This window comes from Bos indicus, chromosome 7 (genome assembly GCF_029378745.1).
Source record: "Bos indicus isolate NIAB-ARS_2022 breed Sahiwal x Tharparkar chromosome 7, NIAB-ARS_B.indTharparkar_mat_pri_1.0, whole genome shotgun sequence".
In the NCBI taxonomy this organism is placed as follows: domain Eukaryota; kingdom Metazoa; phylum Chordata; class Mammalia; order Artiodactyla; family Bovidae; genus Bos; species Bos indicus.
The window spans coordinates 60,877,289-60,894,629 of record NC_091766.1 but is presented as its reverse complement, the minus strand read 5'-3'; the positions used below and the strand labels follow the sequence as shown (position 1 = coordinate 60,894,629).

General features: G+C 48.5%; 2 protein-coding genes across 4 annotated transcripts in view; one reads left to right on the top strand and one right to left on the bottom strand.

Moving 5' to 3' along the window:
* PDE6A (phosphodiesterase 6A) overlaps window positions 1-9,273 on the top strand; it is a 125,451-nt gene extending 116,178 nt beyond the window's left edge. For both annotated transcript variants that reach the window (XM_070793846.1, XM_070793845.1), the window contains exons 18-22: window positions 3,446-3,509; window positions 3,782-3,856; window positions 4,516-4,599; window positions 7,151-7,298; window positions 7,706-9,273. In XM_070793846.1, the coding sequence (XP_070649947.1) occupies window positions 3,446-3,509; window positions 3,782-3,856; window positions 4,516-4,599; window positions 7,151-7,298; window positions 7,706-7,779 (445 nt within the window). In that variant the 3' untranslated portion in view covers window positions 7,780-9,273. The remainder of the gene's footprint in view (window positions 1-3,445; window positions 3,510-3,781; window positions 3,857-4,515; window positions 4,600-7,150; window positions 7,299-7,705) is intronic.
* The window catches only part of PPARGC1B (PPARG coactivator 1 beta), a 120,748-nt gene continuing 112,472 nt past the window's right edge, over window positions 9,066-17,341 (bottom strand). For both annotated transcript variants that reach the window (XM_070793843.1, XM_070793844.1), the window contains one exon: window positions 9,066-16,578. In XM_070793843.1, the coding sequence (XP_070649944.1) occupies window positions 16,478-16,578 (101 nt within the window). In that variant the 3' untranslated portion in view covers window positions 9,066-16,477. The remainder of the gene's footprint in view (window positions 16,579-17,341) is intronic.

Below are 17,341 nucleotides of genomic sequence, written 5' to 3'. Positions count from 1 at the left end.
CCATGCTCCCTCGAACTCCCATCCAGGCTGCCACATAACATTGAGCAGGGTTCCATGTGGTGTATATTAACAGTAGGTCCTTGTTGGTTATCCATTTTAAGTACAGCAGGATGTACATATCCATCCCAAACTCCTTAATTATCCTGTTCCCCATCCTTCCCCCTGGCAACCATAAGTTCACTAAGTCTACTACTCTCTGTTTTGTAAGTTCATTTGTATCATTTCTTTTTAGATTACACATATAAGGAATGCCATACGATATTTCTCCTCTGACTTACTTCTGTCAGTATGACGATCTCTAGGTCATCCATGTTGCTGCAATCGACTGTTTCTGACCCACAAAATCAGAATTTTGTACGACCCAACCTAATGTGATTATCTTGTTTCACCAAAGATCAGAAAGAGCCTCAAAGACATAAGTCACTTGTCCTGGATATGACAACCAAGGACAAGAGTGAGGATCTAATTGCTCGGTCTGACTCCAAAGCCTTGCACTGAATTTCATACTGTTTAACTTCACCGCCCTCGCCCCCCTCCCCCTGCAATTGATGACTCTCACCCACCTTGAGGATAAGGTTCAAATTTCTCCGCAAGTCTTTAGGACTTACTCTAGCTCTCTTCTGCATAATAACCACGGGGTCCTCTTTCATCCTGACACTGCCGTCTTCCTCACTCTGAATGTCTAATCTATCCCCAAGCCGTGCTGAGTTTATTTTTAAATGCCTGTCTGTCTGGATACTTCATTGTATTGCCACATCCATCTCTTGTCTGGACCCTTCAGTGGCTTCCTAACTGGGCTCCTGGGACCTCATCACTGAAACCACTGTGTTGTTCTCTGCAAAATGCAAATATGACCCCTCCCCCACTCTTCAGTGACTCTTCCTGTTGCTCTTAGTATGGAAATGTCCCCACACCTGGGTTTTGGGTCTACCCTGTTCATCTCAGGTCCCCTCAACCCCTCTTCCATCTGCTCCCTGAGCCCCTCCTTGCTTCCAGGCTTCCTTCCACAAAGGCCTTTGCGCTAGATGTTCTCTCTGCCTAGAATGTGTTTCCCCTCTGCTCCTTACGTGGCTCCCCACAGGCCTCTCTGGGTCCCTAATGCCTAGCATAGCATCTTGTTCACAGGCTTCTCTGGGTCCCTAATGCCTAGCATAGCATCTTGGCCAAGGAACACCTAAGGCCACAGTGCTGACGTGAATGTAATGCCTTGTCTTTAGGGCACGAAGCTTGGGACTGGCTTTTCTGGTGTCCAAGTGTCCCCCACCCCCAGCGCCCATCACATGCACATACCAAATATCTATCTATAAAACACTTAGGTGTTTCCCTAACTCCTGGGAGTAATTGTCACATGCTTTCTTCAGCCAGGGAAAGTAAACATCCAGAGCTCTCCTGAGTATGTGGACACTGACAGGTAACAAGGAACCAGTGACTCCTGGATGCACAACCAAACATTCATTTGCTTAATGTGTTTGACAGTAAACGTAGCATGTTGACACTTAACACTGAGCATCAGGCATGTGTTCTGATGTTATTACAAGGAATAAATGTTTTCCTATGGGACTTCTCTGTGGCTCATATGGTAAAGAATCTGCCTGTAATGCAGGAGACCCAGGTTCAGTCACTGGGTCAGGAAGATCCCCTGGAGAAGGGAACGGCAACCCACTCCAGTATTCTTGCCTGGAGAATCCCATGGACAGAGGAGCCTGGTGGGCTATAGTCCATGGGGTTGCAAAGAGTCAGACACAACTGCACGACTAACACTACCACTAAATGTTTTCCTAAGAAGATGTATGCATTCCTGAAAGCTTATTTACTCAAATAATTTTTTGAGTTTTTGAGGGTTTACTTAAAGATAGTTAAACTTGTTAATATTTCATAACTCTTAAGGCCTCCCAGACCAGCTTATGTAACCTATGCCAGATACAGCTGGTTCACTGTAAAATCATCCAAGTGCTAGTTAGGTTCAGAGCCCCAAGCTTCTCCAACTGTCCCCCACAGTCTCTGCCCATCCTCTCACCAAGTGGGGTTGACTCTCCCACATGGAGTTGATCCCATGCTCTCCCGGCCAGGGAGCTCAGGCCCTCCTGCTGTCCTTCCTGAACTGCTGCAGCATCTCTCTTTCCTCCCTCCCTGCCTCCCTCCCTCTCTCTGTTCTATCTTACAGGTGCTGCCAAGCAGCTCTGATGAGTCATGATCCGACCCTGCAACGTCAATGCGCTCCCTGCTTATTGGATACACCTGCACTCCCCGGCATGGGATTGACACCCACAGCACATGACCCTGGATTCCCCTCCCAGACTTCACGCCGCTGTGCCCCATCTCTGAAATACCTTATCAAATTCTCTCCTCTTGCTCCCATTCTTTTCACATGTCCCTTCCCTTTCTGTCTTATGTCATACCTACCTGTGTAACAATACCTGTCTTACCTTCCTATTACTGTGAAAGTACTTTAAGAGTTTATCTTTTAATCCTTTCTTTCCTCAGTCTGTTCCTCTACTTTTTAACATAAGGCTTCCTCACAATGACCAGGGTCGTCCTTCTCCTTTCATCATTCATTACCTGCTGGGGCAAAAAGTAGTTCTCAGGAGAGGAGCAAAAAACTCTTAGATAATACAGTGATCTGTGGCCCTGCAGAGGCACAGTATGTCCATGTTATTAAAATTTCTCGGTGAAGTGGTTATAGGAAAGATGTATAAAAAGGTCCTTTGACAATAGATCAGGGAGGATAAAGAGAAAAAGGTTGAGAAATACGGTTCCATTCTAGTCAGAAGGAACTCTGAGGATGTGATGAGATTTAAATGAAATTGCTATTTATAAAATGCCTAGAACAGCGTGGGGCACATAATGTATAGAAACCCAACATGTGTTCCTGATAATTGCCAGTTTATTGTGCACGTGGGCTTCCCTGGTGCTTCAGACAGTAAAGAATCTGCCTGCAATGCAGGAGACCCCAGTTTGATCCCTGGATTGGGAAGATATCCTGGAGAAGGGAATGTCAACCCACTCCAGTATTCTTGCCGGGAAAATTCCATGGACAGAGGAGCCTGGTAGGCTACAGGGTCACAAACAGACACGACTGACTCACACACACACGTTGTGCACATAATATATCTAGGCACCATGCTAAGATTTTTACACACATTATCTCATTGAATCTTGCACTCACTCCATGAAGAAAGTAGCAGTATTATTACAGACAAGGAAACTGTGGCCCAGAACTTAGTTTAATTGCTTAATGCCAAACTCCTAATAACTGACAAAGGCAGGATTTAAATCTGTTTGACTACAAAACCTGACCTTCAGATGCAGTTGGGCATTGACACCTCTGCTCACAATGGGATGAGGCCACCTACTAGTAGGGGCAGAAAAAGAAGAGATAGATGGAATCAATCAGATATACAGCACTGACTGCCTCTGGACTGATGGTTGGTGTCCTTGTGTGCAGGGCCATGATGATGACCGCCTGTGATCTCTCAGCCATCACCAAGCCTTGGGAGGTGCAGAGCAAGGTACGTACTCCTCCTGTCCTCCTGTCCTGAGAGGAGGAGCATCCCAGTCCTGGTGACAGCAGCTAATGCAGCTTGGATTCTCTAGCTGCTGAGGCAGCCCACTGCTCCATCATCCTCTGGCAAGATGTGGCAATCTCTTGTGATGACATATAGTGGGGTGGTAGGGCAGGATTGGGGTGTTTGTGCTGAGCTGGAAGCCCAAGAGGGATGGGAGCAAGGTGGGAGGACCGGGGCTGAGACCTGACTCCATGGAGGGCGTCTGCCTGTTGCAGGTGGCTCTGCTGGTTGCTGCTGAATTCTGGGAACAAGGTGACCTGGAGCGCACGGTGCTGCAACAGAATCCCATTGTGAGTAGAGAAGGGACCTCAGCCTGATACTGGGCGTGTGATCTTGTTCTGGTGGAGAGCAGTGACCTGGCCATGATGGAGAGATGTGCCCCTTCATCCTTGACACACAGATGTGTGACCTTACCACAGAGATGAGCTTCCCCTAACGCAGTGGTTCTCAAAGTGTGTTCCCTGGAGACCACATCAACCTTGTTACCTGGGTACACATTAGAGATGCAAATCCACAGACCACTCCACCCCCTCACCCCCCGTGCACACCCTGGACCTACCTGCACAGAAACTCTGGGGGTGGGTCCAGCAACATGCTCCCTACTAAAGTTTGGAGACCCTCCTCTAAGGTGTATCCTTGGCTCAGTCAGCTCAGTAGAGATGGCCAAAACTTAGATTTCCCTTTCAGTTCCGACAGTCTAGGAGTCTACCTCCCATGGCTCTGTGCTAACAGCACAGACCATGCAAGGGGAGGACCTGTCCAGCTGTGAATCTATCTATATTGAAAGTAAACTTGGCTGGAATGGTCCGCTGGCTCCCCACCAGACTCAGGGAGACCAGTGAGAGGGTTTTTGTTTTGGAAGAATGTTTCACTTCATAGGTAGGATGGGTTCCCTGCTGCATCAGCCCAAGAGGGGCCCAGTGCAATTAACTCTCTCTCCCCCTGACAGCCCATGATGGACAGAAACAAGGCGGATGAACTCCCTAAGCTTCAGGTCGGCTTCATCGACTTTGTTTGCACCTTTGTCTACAAGGTAGGTCCTTCGCTTTCTCAGGCCCAACAAAATGTCTCTGATGAGCCTGCTGCTGCTGCTGCTAAGTTGCTTCAGTCGCGTCCAACTCTGTGCGACCCCATAGACGGAAGCCCACCAGGCTCCCCCGTCCCTGGGACTCTCCAGGCAAGAACACTGGAGTGGGTTGCCATTTCCTTCTCCAGTGCATGGAAGTGGAAAGTGAAAGTGAAGTCGCTCAGTCGTGTCCGACTCTTAGCGACCCCATGGACTGCAGCCTACCAGTCTCTGCCGTCCATGGGATTTCCAAGGCAAAAGTACTGGAGTGGGGTGCCATTGGGATTCCCAAATGATATCAGGAATAAAAAACCCTGGCAAGTGACCTGTGAGTACTACTTTACAAAATGCATCTCACCTCCAGTGGTGTTTGGTTGTCAGGACAGCCCCATAAGAGCTTCCGTGACTTTTCACCCAGGCCAGAGCCTGCAGCTTCACACATCCTAAGTGAAAGCTGCTCAGTCGTGTCCGACCCTTTGTGACCCCATGGACTCTACAGGCCATGGAATTCTCCAGGCCAGAATACTCGAGTGGGTAGCCTTTCCCTTCTCCAGGGAATCTTACCAACCCAGGGATCTAACCTAGGTCTCCCACATTGCAGGTGGATTCTTTACCAGATGAGCCACAAGGGAAACCCAAGAATACTGGAGTGGGTAGTCTATCCCTTCTCCAGTGAATCTTCCTGACCCAGGAATTGAACCTGGGTCTCCTGCATTGCAGGTGGATTCTTTACCAACTGAGCTATCAAGGAAGCCCAGAGTTGTTCAGTAAATTGTTGTGGGTCAAATGATGTATCATCTTTTCAGGCAGAGACATGGGGAGCATAGCAGATACATGTCCAGCTAACTTCCCCAGCTGGTGGGAATATGACAGGTCACAGTTACTCAATTGTCGAAAGATACTCTGAATTTTCTCTTTGAGCTCTGGCTCAACGTTAAAGTCTCCCTCTTGAGAAACCCACCATGCCCCTATCCATATTATCTGTGCCACCATCCACCTCCCATTGGTTATTTTTATTTTGGCTATGTTACACGAGGAGACAGATGTCAGAGAGGAGAAATGACAGGGCCAGGACACAGCATCAGAGGGGGAGCCTGACCCTGTATTTGAGGGCTCTTTCTGCTGCGTGAGGGCTTTCCTGATAAACTCATTGGTAAAGAATCCACCTGCAATGCAGGAGACCCTGGTTCAATTCCTGGGTCAGGAAGATCCACTGGAGAAGGGATAGACTACCCACTCCAGTATTCTTGGGTTTCCCTTGTGGCTCATCTGGTGGAGAATCCACCTGCAATGCTGGAGACCTGGGTCTGATCTCTGGGTTGGAAAGATCCCCTGGAGAAGGGAAAGGCTACCCATTCAAGTATTCTGGCCTGGAGAATTCCATGGACTGCATAGTCCATGTGGTCACAAAGAGTCAGACATGACTCAGCGACTTTCACTTGAGCTGCAGCCCTTCTGCCCGCAGGGGGCGCACGAGTGCATCTCTGATATAACGCAGACTAACCAGGATCCTCCAAGCAGCAGGCCGGGGTAGCTGATGCTCTCTGTGATCATCAGTAATATACAAAACAGTGGGGACTGGGCTAAGAGCCTTACGTGCATTATCACAGCAACTCCATGAGGTACTGTTCCAATTTCATGGGGACCTGCCCAAGGTCACACGGCTGGTGGCAAAATTGATCTGAGCACAGCTAGCTCTGGCTGAACTCTGAAGTGGACCCTGGATGTGCCATTCTCACCTTATGCAAATCTCTGCCAATCTGCATCTCCATTTCTTCACCCAAAAATCTAGGAGTGAGGAGTCTCATTGTCCCACCTGGCAGTTTTCTGAGGACCAAAGGAGACACAGAGCATCATAAACTGTCACGCGCTGTGCTTAAAGGCATTATTTTTATTCTAGGGCTAAGAGACCTTTAGAATCCTTGTCGCATCTTTGTGCCCCAGACCTTGTATTGGGCCAAGGTCACCCCAGTGAATGAGCAGAGATGTGCCTGCCTCCCCAGTGCACAGCTCCGGAGGCAGACTAGCAGAGGGAGTCACTACAGTGAAATGTGATGTGGGAATGTAAGGTTTGGAGAGCTGCTAATAGAGGACTCGACTTACCTTGGGGATCAGAAGAGGCTTCCGAGGGGAAGTGATGTCTGAGTAGAGCCCTCAAGGGAAAAGAGGGGGAAGTTAGAGAGTTCCAGCAAAGCAACGAGCTGGTGTGAGGCCCAGACAGAGATCTGGAATGTCCGGAGGGTTCCAGTTGGTGACGAGGAAGACCACTGGGTCTGGGAGCCTTGTGGAGTTAGTGTTCCATCCTGAAAGCCAGGTGGTGCCACAGGAGGGTATTACGCAAGTGAGGTATGGGACCTTGTGACTGAGGGCCCTACAGTGTCGTCTCCAACAGCACTGGGTGATGGAAGCGGCCACCCCCTGGGGACGCTCACTCCAGTGAGGGCATGACACACTGCGCCCTGCCCGGAGACCGGATCCCAGGGCTCTGTGCCTGTGCCAGAGGCTCTGTCTCTTGCAGGAATTCTCCCGTTTCCACGAGGAGATCACTCCCATGCTGGATGGGATTACCAACAACCGCAAGGAGTGGAAAGCGCTTGCTGATGAGTATGAGACCAAGATGAAGGGGCTGGAGGAGGAGAAGCAGAAACAGCAGGCAGCCAACCAAGGTTTGTGGAAGGGGGAGGATGGGGGGGTCCCAACCCCACACACACTGGGTGCTCACGACCACAGAGCCTTACACACGTAGGCCCATTCAGGCCACTCCACAACCCAATTGCCCCCATTCTACATATGAGAGCACAGAGGCGCGCAGAGGTGAAGTGTCGTGGTCAAATCACACCGTTAGCAGTGGCACAGCCTGGTTCCCAAGATTGAGGGTCCCAGCAAAGGAGCCTCCCCTCTAATCCTCCCCAACTGCCCCTGACCAGAGTAGGACAAAGTCCAATAAGAAAGGGGTGGATGTAGGACCTCCAAAAGCCCTTGAGTTTGCAACTCCTGGTCCAAACAAGGTCAGAGGGAAAGCCCGCTGCAGCCTCCTCTCACCTGGTGTGTTGTCTTTCCTGTCTGATCACAGCAGCCGCAGGAAGTCAACACGGCGGAAAGCAACCTGGGGGCGGGCCTGCATCCAAGTCTTGCTGCGTCCAATAGCAGAGCGAGGACCCAGGGCCCAGGCCGGCCCCACCCTTCACCGACGAGAGCACCCAGGCCGGTGGGAAACCATACGCCACCTGCTCGAGAAGTCAGAGTTGTGGGGTTTGAAAACTGAAAGAGAATTTAGTTTACATCTTTCCTAGTGGCTTTCAAGCCTCTTTTTCAGCTGTGAGAACTTTTTATTGAATGACAACCAACATTTTAGCTTTCACAGACTCAAACATTAGTGCCAGACTCACCTGCTTACCTAGAATCTTTTGTGTTCTTATACTTTCATTTTATAGTACACAAATATGCAATCATTCACAAAAGTAGAGAATTACACAATGAATTGACTCCTACCCATCATGCAGATTCTAACATCAGGATTTTTGCTGCATTTGCTTCATCTGTCCTTTTAGAGTTTTCTTTTTTTCTTAGCTGAAATATTTAAAAACAAATTCCAGGCATATCATTGACTCCTCCATTATGCATCTTTTAAGATGAATGGGTGTTTTCAAACATAATCACATCATGATCGCATGCCACACATGAACCCCTAATACCCAGTTGTGGTGGATACTGCGATGAGCTGCCCAGACCCTTTACTGAAGACCGTGGTCTCAGCAGTGATGAGCGCTGTCAACAGACAGCCCTCAGTCTCAGTCCCTTCGGGATTACCTCATCCGCAGGGAGAGTTTGCCTGAGGGTGGTGGCCTGCAGCCTATGACAGATCCATGCCAGGTAAGGCCTGGCCATCTTGGCTCAACCCAGGACAAGTTCTCAGCAATAACACACACATCCAAGGTGAAAGGTCCTGGAAGATGCCACTCTTCACTGCTCTCATTGGGAGTAAGTAAGCACAGGAAAATGTTTCAAGTTCACCCAAATATGGTACACAATTCAAGTCTCTTTTCCATATTCTCTGTTCAGAGACTATTTCAGAGTTGTCAACTGGCAAGTGTCTTTGCCTGAAACCATAATGTCAAAATATCTCTTTTAGCACATATATGTAGTGTGTTTGTGTGGAAAAGCAGATATACCAAAACAAGGGAGTCCTCGTTCAGAAGGTGGTATAGCTTTGTAAGTCATACTGGCAAAAAGTTGGTAATGGAACAATGTTATGGGACGCAAGTCTGAATGGTTCCTTGTGATCCATGAAAAGTATTTTGGAGAGGCACCCTAGGCTGAGGTCTTCTCTCAAGAGATGACCCTGAAACTAGAAGCCTTTTCCTCCTTAGTAGCCAGAGCAACACTCAACAAGCACACAGGACTCAATAAAGAAAGACACACCTGGGCAGAGCTGTGGGTGGTATTTTCTTTTTAATCTCCATAGTGTATTTGTTAAGTTTATTTATAAGCAGATCACTTCACTATTTACAGTACATGAGCATAGAGATTCTACAGTTTTTGTGATGTAAACAATAACTCCACAGTGGAGTTTGAGAAAAGAAGCCAGTTCTGAAGTATTTACAGACATTAAAATAGAACTTTATACTCACAGAATAATAATACATAGAGCAATTTGGTTAAATTATCTATGAAACTATAGAATCTGACAATGTACAAATACAGGAAAACATTTTCTCATTTAGAAGGTAAAACAGATAAATCACACCAGAAATAAAATAGGGACGATGACAACCACAATAATTAAAAGCAAAGAAGTTTTCTTCCTTGCCTCTCACGGATAAAGTATTTATATAAATAAGGACACAACCCAACAAAATGGAAAAAATATATAAAAAATCCTCTACCAATTAAAAAAAATAGCAAAACTAAAAACTCGATTCTCAATCATTAGCAGTGTCCTTTAAAAAATTAAAATTTAGCTTTCTATTATAAATAACAAAGCAGATGTGTCCCTCTGTGTAGGTGAAATTCTTGCACCTTTCTCAAGAAATGCATCAATGTAATTCCACACACACACACACACACACACAAACATAGGTGTGCACACGTGCAGACACACACACACACACAGCCTTGCACTCACGCACCCCAGGCTGTAGTTACCTTGTTGAGCTTCCTAATAAATAATGCCCCCTACGGTAGTACCCCTGGGGATACCCAAACCTCACAAGGTGAGCCATTCCCTGGTTTGACCCTGTTACAGAGCCGGGGAAAGCCCTGGCTTTCTATTGCTCAGAATTCTCTAGGCTGCATGATCACACCAAGAGAAAAGGATTTGAGTCCAAGATTTGGAAATGCTGGAAGGGACCATAGGGACCACCTTGCCCAGTCAATTAAGGCTAGCTACAGACATCATCTCTTTAGAAACCTGGGGTGGGTGGGGGGAGGAATCTTGGGTTGGTTTCAACATTAGCAGCCGCCTCTGGAAGAAGCAGATGCTCCAAGCCAATGCTAATGCTAGTATCGCAGCACACGGAGGTGAAGGGGGTGGGTGGGTGTGAATTTCCGGAGCAGACTGCCCCAAGTCAGACTTCTGGATGGTCATCTTCCACTGAAACCATTTGGAAATCCAAGTGGTCCACTTCCCTGGTCCACTGACCACCCTGACCACACACCCCTTGAGATTTCCAACCTCTTTCTGTTGGAATCAGAACATTCCTCAAGAAACAAAGTTGGGAGTAGTTTATGACTTTTTATTCCTAACACAAAAACATTTGACAAGATTTTTAAATACAAAATACAAAACAAGCAAACAAAAGCTGTTTGGCTATTCGGTAGACCATATCAAAGGCCACGGCCAGGCCCCCCACAGAATCCTCACGCACAACCTCTCTGCTTGTCCTGAGGGTCCAGTGGGGGCCACCTAGCAGAGGTTCACTTAACAAGGTCAGCAGCTGGGCTGCCAGTATTGCAGTTACAGTAAACCCCTCCTTGGCACTTGGGCCAGGTCCACTCATGTTTCTGCTGCCCTCAGGAGAGCTAGTGTATTTTTCAGTCTGAGTGGTTGCTTCTGGGGCTTCTGACTGGTGTTACACTGGGCTCTAAACACACAGACAGTTCGCTCATGTCCTTGCATTTCATTCCCAACATTGGTGTTGGACTGCAAAGTGGTCGAAAGGCTTTATTTGCCTTCTATCTGGGTAGCTGGTGGATACAGTCTTCGGCCACTAGATGGCGACTAGACATTGATAAGGCAAAGTGCTGAGGTGGAAGCTGACCAATACCTTCAAAAGTCACCCATGAGCGAGGCTGGCAAAGTGGAGATCTCGAGGATCCTTTGACAAAACATACAGCACAGAGGGGGTCCTGGCTAATACCTTTTGGAGGCGTTATTGAACAGCCCAGGGACTGACCACCTACAAAACCCTATTCTCCGAGCCCCCAGTTTGGGCAGTTGGATTTCTGTGCTGCTTCTGAATGTGCAAGGCATTCTGATGAAACGGAGTTTTCTGCAAATCTGCCCCACAAAATCTCAGAGCCTCAGCTACCACTGCTACACCCTTAAAGAAACAAAAAACCAAAGCTGCCCTAAACATATGCAGTGTGATCCGTGCCTCCTGTTGCCCCGTATGTTTTACAATCATTTGAAACAAATGTGTGAAAAGTACCTAAGTTAAGCTGTTTTGCAAAAACAAGTGTATTGCTAGTATTGCCTGACAGCAAGAGAGAAACAGCCAAGAGGTCACAACATTCAGATTGAAAGCTGTTTGGTGGGGACGATGACAAAGCTAATATGAGATCTGACATCACCACCCAGCCAAACTGGGGTTTAACTTCTCACCATCCCCACCAGAAACTATGGCTTAGATCTGTCCTGGGGAGCTGGCCTCCTCATATAAGGTAACTCGGCCAGGACCATGTGGATTTGAATTCCCTGCTAGTTGGTAACCTTGCAGAGAACTCTCACCCTGAACATGAGCTGGGCACAGCCAGAGAATGGAATTGGTTTCATGAGTTAATGATGGCTTCCCAGTGCTCCAGGATGGGAATCTTAGCCCATCAGAGGTGAAAGGGACTTTAGTGCTCAGCCCATCCAATACTCATTCCCATCTGTAAATGAGGAAACAGAGGCCCAAGATCACATAGCAAGTAAGAAACATTGGGTTTCTCACTTTTAGATGGCTTATAGGTAAGTGACTTGCTCTGCAAACCCATTTCAATTGGCTGCACTGTCTTCATTTTTTTTTTTTTTTTTACAAAAATAGGTACCAGATCAAAAAGCATTGCTCCATTTTTAGGACTGGCCCTAGGATGGGCTCTCCCTCGGCTGATGTCTATGAAGGCATCTCCGCCTTCCTCCCTCACCAGCCCCTTTCCTGGCCCCCTGTCCCAATGCCTAGGAGACGACCTCACATCGCCCAGGGAGATCCATGTTTGCCAGTGTAGAAACATGGAGCCAGGCTTAGTGTCATGGGTTTCTCAAAGTACTTTTATTGGTTTAATGCAAAGTCAGCCTCTGCCTGCTTCCTGGGCATTCTACAGCCGGCTCCCAGGGGCCCTCCGCTCTATGTCTGTTTTGAGCCAAGGGCATCTCTATGCACAAAGGTTTCCCAGCTCCCGAGCTCTCCCTCCATTTACCCTGTACCCCTGGACTCAGCAGACAGTTCTGGAGCCTATCTATGTGTGCAAACGTCTCAGGGACGTGGGGCCCAGATTAAACATATTGCACATAAGCACTAACCGGTTTCCTTCTGCCCCGATGGGAAGGATCCCTCTTCTTTGGCCATTGAAACCATTAGGTTCACTTTATTTGCTACTATACATTCAACTTCTTTCCTTGGTCATGTCTGAGGACAATTGCTAAATCACAAACGGTAAGAAAAGACTGCAGTTTCGACATGAGTGAGTCAGATCAACAAATCCTTTGGAGTTGATTCTGCTTCACAGCTGGGACATCCCATCACTCTAGCTGGGGGCTCGGCTGTCATTGCAACTGAACCCAAGGCCTGGGATTGGGTTTCAAGCTGTCCATGCAGAAGGGCTGCACTGTCATGCTGTCCCTGTCCCCTCAGCGTGCATACTGCATACGCCTAGAAGAAATCGCTCTCCAAACATCAATACAGGCTTTAGGCGAGACAGATTTCTTATCGCATCTCTTCCCACATAAGGACCTGAGTACTGAGTCTTTGCAGTTCAGAGCATCCCCCACCCCTTCCTCTTCCCACCCTGGAGCTCCCAAAGCCCCGCCTCTCTCCTGAGCACATTCCACACACAGGGCTATGAGAGCTCACAGCAGCTGCAGACACCTGGCTGGTGCTTTGTATTGATACCTCAAAGCAGTGTTCTGACTGGGGGTCAAGGTGTGATGGGGAGAAGAGGGTCAGGGCCTTAGCTGCACTCCATCCACTCATATTCTTTACCTCTTTGATGCATTTTCCTTCATTAACCAGAGCCCCCGAGAGCGAGGATTCTGATTCAGCCTTGTACCGACTGAGGAAGGAGATGGAAGAATTCCACTTAGCATTTAGATGGAACATATTTGGAAAACACCAGCACGGCACAGAGATAGACAGTACAACCTGCCTTGTGTGGGCGGCTACCAACACAGTCTACTGTAAGCTTGCATGGCAATCACACGTGAACATGACGGAGAGCAGATACTAGGACACAGCTACAGTGAGATGGTTGCCAGTGGCAGCTGCTCCCTCTGGGGGACTCCTTAATTTGGTAGGAAAGAGACCAAGGTTGACTGGTTTTCCTGGAGAGACCTTGGAATCTCCTTGGTAAATAATACACAGCACCGAATGAGTCTTCGGATGGAGGTTGTCTGCAGGGTTGGTCACCTTTAGAACTTGTATCCTTTTACATATGGGATGGTGAGAAGAAACTGCTTGATGCCCTCGGCAGACACCCTCTCCCATCCGCAGGCCCCAGCCCCAACCTTAAGCATATCATGTCCCAGGACTAAACTCAAATCTCTGCTCAAGGGCCAGCGTCTGACCACCTTCAAGTGCCTTGTATTAATCTGAAGTGAAAGGGTGGCTTCCGCTGACCCAGTAGAGGGAAGACACTTGTCTTTCACTAAAAATCTGCATTTTTTCACCCTAAGGTACCACCTGCCCATGGCAGAACCCCTGGTCTAGTGCAATCAGGGAAGAAGCAAACAGGAGAGGCTTAGAGATCTTCTAGTCCAACCCCTCCTAGCACAGAGACTTAGGGAGAGGAAGGGACTCTGACTTATTTAAGTCACAGAGTTAATTCTTGGCAAAGCCAGTACTCAACGCAGCTCTCTCCACTCTGAATGTATAGTTCCTTTCTATTTTTTCCACAGGATGAAATTTCAGTTTACTTGTTAGTGCAAATCAGGAGTTAGGGGAGGCATCAGGTGGATTTAAATTCTATTCCATTCCATTCCATCCCATCCCATAACAATTTACTGTGTGCCTACTGTGTGCTAGGCAGTGAACAGCTATAAAGGGAATTTATAATGTTCAGACTCGTGCCATGGAAAGTCTCCTTTCTGGTCTATCCTTATAAACCCTGCCTTCTCCAAACATATTCCTGTCCACTATTCCTCTTGGCCCCCACCTCCAAGCGGGATTGTGTCAGAGTAGTACTGGGAGTCCTGTGCCAAGGAATGGCTTAAGGGCAATTTTCTCTCATAGATCAGGACACGACAGAGAGGGATGGGCCAGCATGAAACCGGGCCACCACAGGGTTCTGTATGACAGAAAACTTTCAAAGATTACACCAGGATGTCAGATAGGTTAAACTCTGATCAACTAGTCATGACTGCTCAGAGCACTGTGATGAGGATTGTTGAGCATGACCAAGTTCAAAGAACATGAGTGCAGTGCTCAACTAGTTATGTCTGCAACTGGCCAAGGATGTGGGAATAGTGGCCCATGTGCCGTGTACTTGCTAGATACCACCTTAGAAGCCACAGCTGTCAGAGCTGGCAGGGATCTTAGAGATCAGCCTGCCTAATTCTCCTCCTTGGTCCATTTCACATAAAAGAAAACTGGGGTCCAGAGAGGTGAAGTGACCTGATACACAGGAACTCAGATTCCCTGCTTCTTCCAGTGCCAGTCTCCTCCAACCTTCTCTGTGGGCTTGAAGTATGCTCACCTCTCAGGAGAGGTTTATTGGCCCAGTTAAACTACTGAGGTATTTTATAATCTTAAGAACATAAATAGAAAACCCAAACCCCATAACTACCAATTGCCAAAGAACAAGGCTTGGCATTAGTAATAGATTATATCACTTTGTTTAGTTAAATGAGCCAAGTCAAACTTTTTTAAGCAGCAGGATCTTTTTTCTTTCAAATACAAAAACTCCCCAAGGAACTCTGATGTGTGAAAAAGACCAAGTTGGAGCCACTCTGTCTGAAGCTGAAGCAGTGCACTCTTACCCTGCCTAGCCACGCTCCCCCTCACAAATGGCCCCCAAGGAACCTCCTGAACATCCAAGGTAGACATGGCTTTGATACCCCTCAAGAACACAAAGTTTAAAATAAAACCCAATGAGAATGTTTTCTAAGTTGGAAAGGAGATTGGAGATTGTCTTCTCTATACCCATGCCTCACATCCCCTCCTGCTCCCTATTACCCCTGCTGCCCAAACAACTTCACAGGTGAAGAAAAGGGAAGTCAAGCTGAAGGAGGATGAGGTGGTAGCTGGCCCCAAAAGGGTGACTGCTCCCAGATCACCTCTCTGTATCACTCCAGGTGTGTCCCTGAAGCTCTGATGGCGTGTCCACAGGTGTAAGCACACCTCAGGACCCCTTGGATCAAGACTGGTGCCAAAGCCTGAACTTGCCCGATATTGACGAGGGAGCTGCCAACTTGCCCCCCAAAATGAGCCTGGAGGCGCCTAGACTGTTGTACTTTTCAGTTGAACCCACATCTACCAGTCCTTGCAACTTTGCCTCTTTACCCTAGCTAAGGCAGGAGGAGGGGCCTGGGCTGGGCCACTATAGTCTCACAGGTCGTGAAATCCTGGGCAAGTCATTTTGCCTCCTAGGGCACTGCTGGCCTCACCTGGAAAACAGGAATAATGCAGCTCACCCCACCTTCTTTCCAAGGTCTGAGGGGATCTGCGCACTCATATCCAGGCACAAACTCTAAGTGTGAGCTGGGCACCGACTGTAAACGAACCCCAGCTTGCTCAATGAGAGACAAGGCAGCGCTTGGCAGAACAGGCCCAGAAACAGGCCCTCTCTCCATCGCTCCTGATGGTGGCTGCGTGCCACTCCTCCCTGGTAACCAGGCTTCCGGCCGCCAGCACTTCTGGGGCATTCTGGTAAAGGGAGCAGTGCAGGTCAGTGGCAAACACCTCATGACAGTGCATAGTTAACAAAATCAAGGAAGCAATACAATAATCCCAGGCACAGGACATCTGAGCCATAAATACATTATTTTAAGGATATACTTTTTTTCTTCAATTAGAAGTGAGTTTATAATCCTGATTCTATTCACGAGTAACAATTTCATCATCACACACTACAGACGAGAAATGGTATGGTGAACACAGCTGCACGTCTACGAGGGGACGTCGGTCGGGGAGGAAGGGGAGGTGGGTGCCAGACCAAGCATCTGGCGCACACCCAGGACAACCGTCGGAAGCGAGGACACTAATGTGGCAATGGAACATCAACACCATGGAAACTCACAGACAGAAGCAGCTTTGTTCAATGTAAACATTGATTTTTTTTTAAAAGGACAGCAGTTCCGAGTCTCTCTCTCTCTCTCTCTCACGCGCTCGCTCTCTCTCCTTCTCATATACTTAATTTCTTTGAAAACGTAAACATTTTGGAAGGGCCTTGTCTGAGGTATTGAGGTATTCCTCGAAGGTTAAGGCTGTTATCAGTGCAGGCTCTGCTGGGCCTCCTTCAGTAAGCTGTCAAAATCCATGGCTTCGTACTTGGTTTTCACTGACGCAGGCAGGGCCTCTTCTGAATTAGAATCTGGGCGAGGGTGGAGGAGTCAGTGAGAGGGGAAGGCAGTGAGCGATTCAGAAAGCCTGCCAATCAGAACATCTGCCACCAGGGTCAGCCCCACGGAGCGGAGGTGGCCTGAGGTTCCAGAGAGCAGTGGGCAGTGGCTCTGCGCTCCTCCGGGCCACCTCTGCCATGTGGGTGGTGTCCTGGGGGCTCGGCTGCCCTGGTTGCAGGCTGGGGATGCCTGAACCAGAGCCCTCCCCCCAGGGCTCCTTTCCCGCTCCAACAGCCTCTAATTTTACTTCCCCTAATGGTTTCTTGCCCTTTAGGAAACCAGTGCAGAAGTCACATAAGGCAGACAACTACGATGTCCTCACTGCGTGGCTGGGGAACTGGGTCCCCACGGGGGACACAAAGTCGGGAGCACTGCCTGGTGGGGTGCCTCCGGGGTCTCCTGACACTCAGATCTGCACTATGGAGGCTGCAGCAGACTCTGGCCTACCACAAACTCTTGTCCTTCTTCACCAACTTGGCCCCAGATGGTGAGGGCATGGTGACAATATTGTTTCACTGTGACCCAGTTAATGGACAAGGCTGCTGCCTGTCAGGGCCACCATGGATGGCAGGGCGGCTGCCGACCCTGTGAGGTCAAAGAGACGGCAGCCGTGGTTCTGCCACCTGGCTGCGAGCACGAGACTGGACCTTCCAAGAGACCACGAGAGGCTTCATCTCTTTGGTACCAGTCCTGGCATAGGGCAAGATGGACCACAGGCCAGAAGGAAAACAAGAG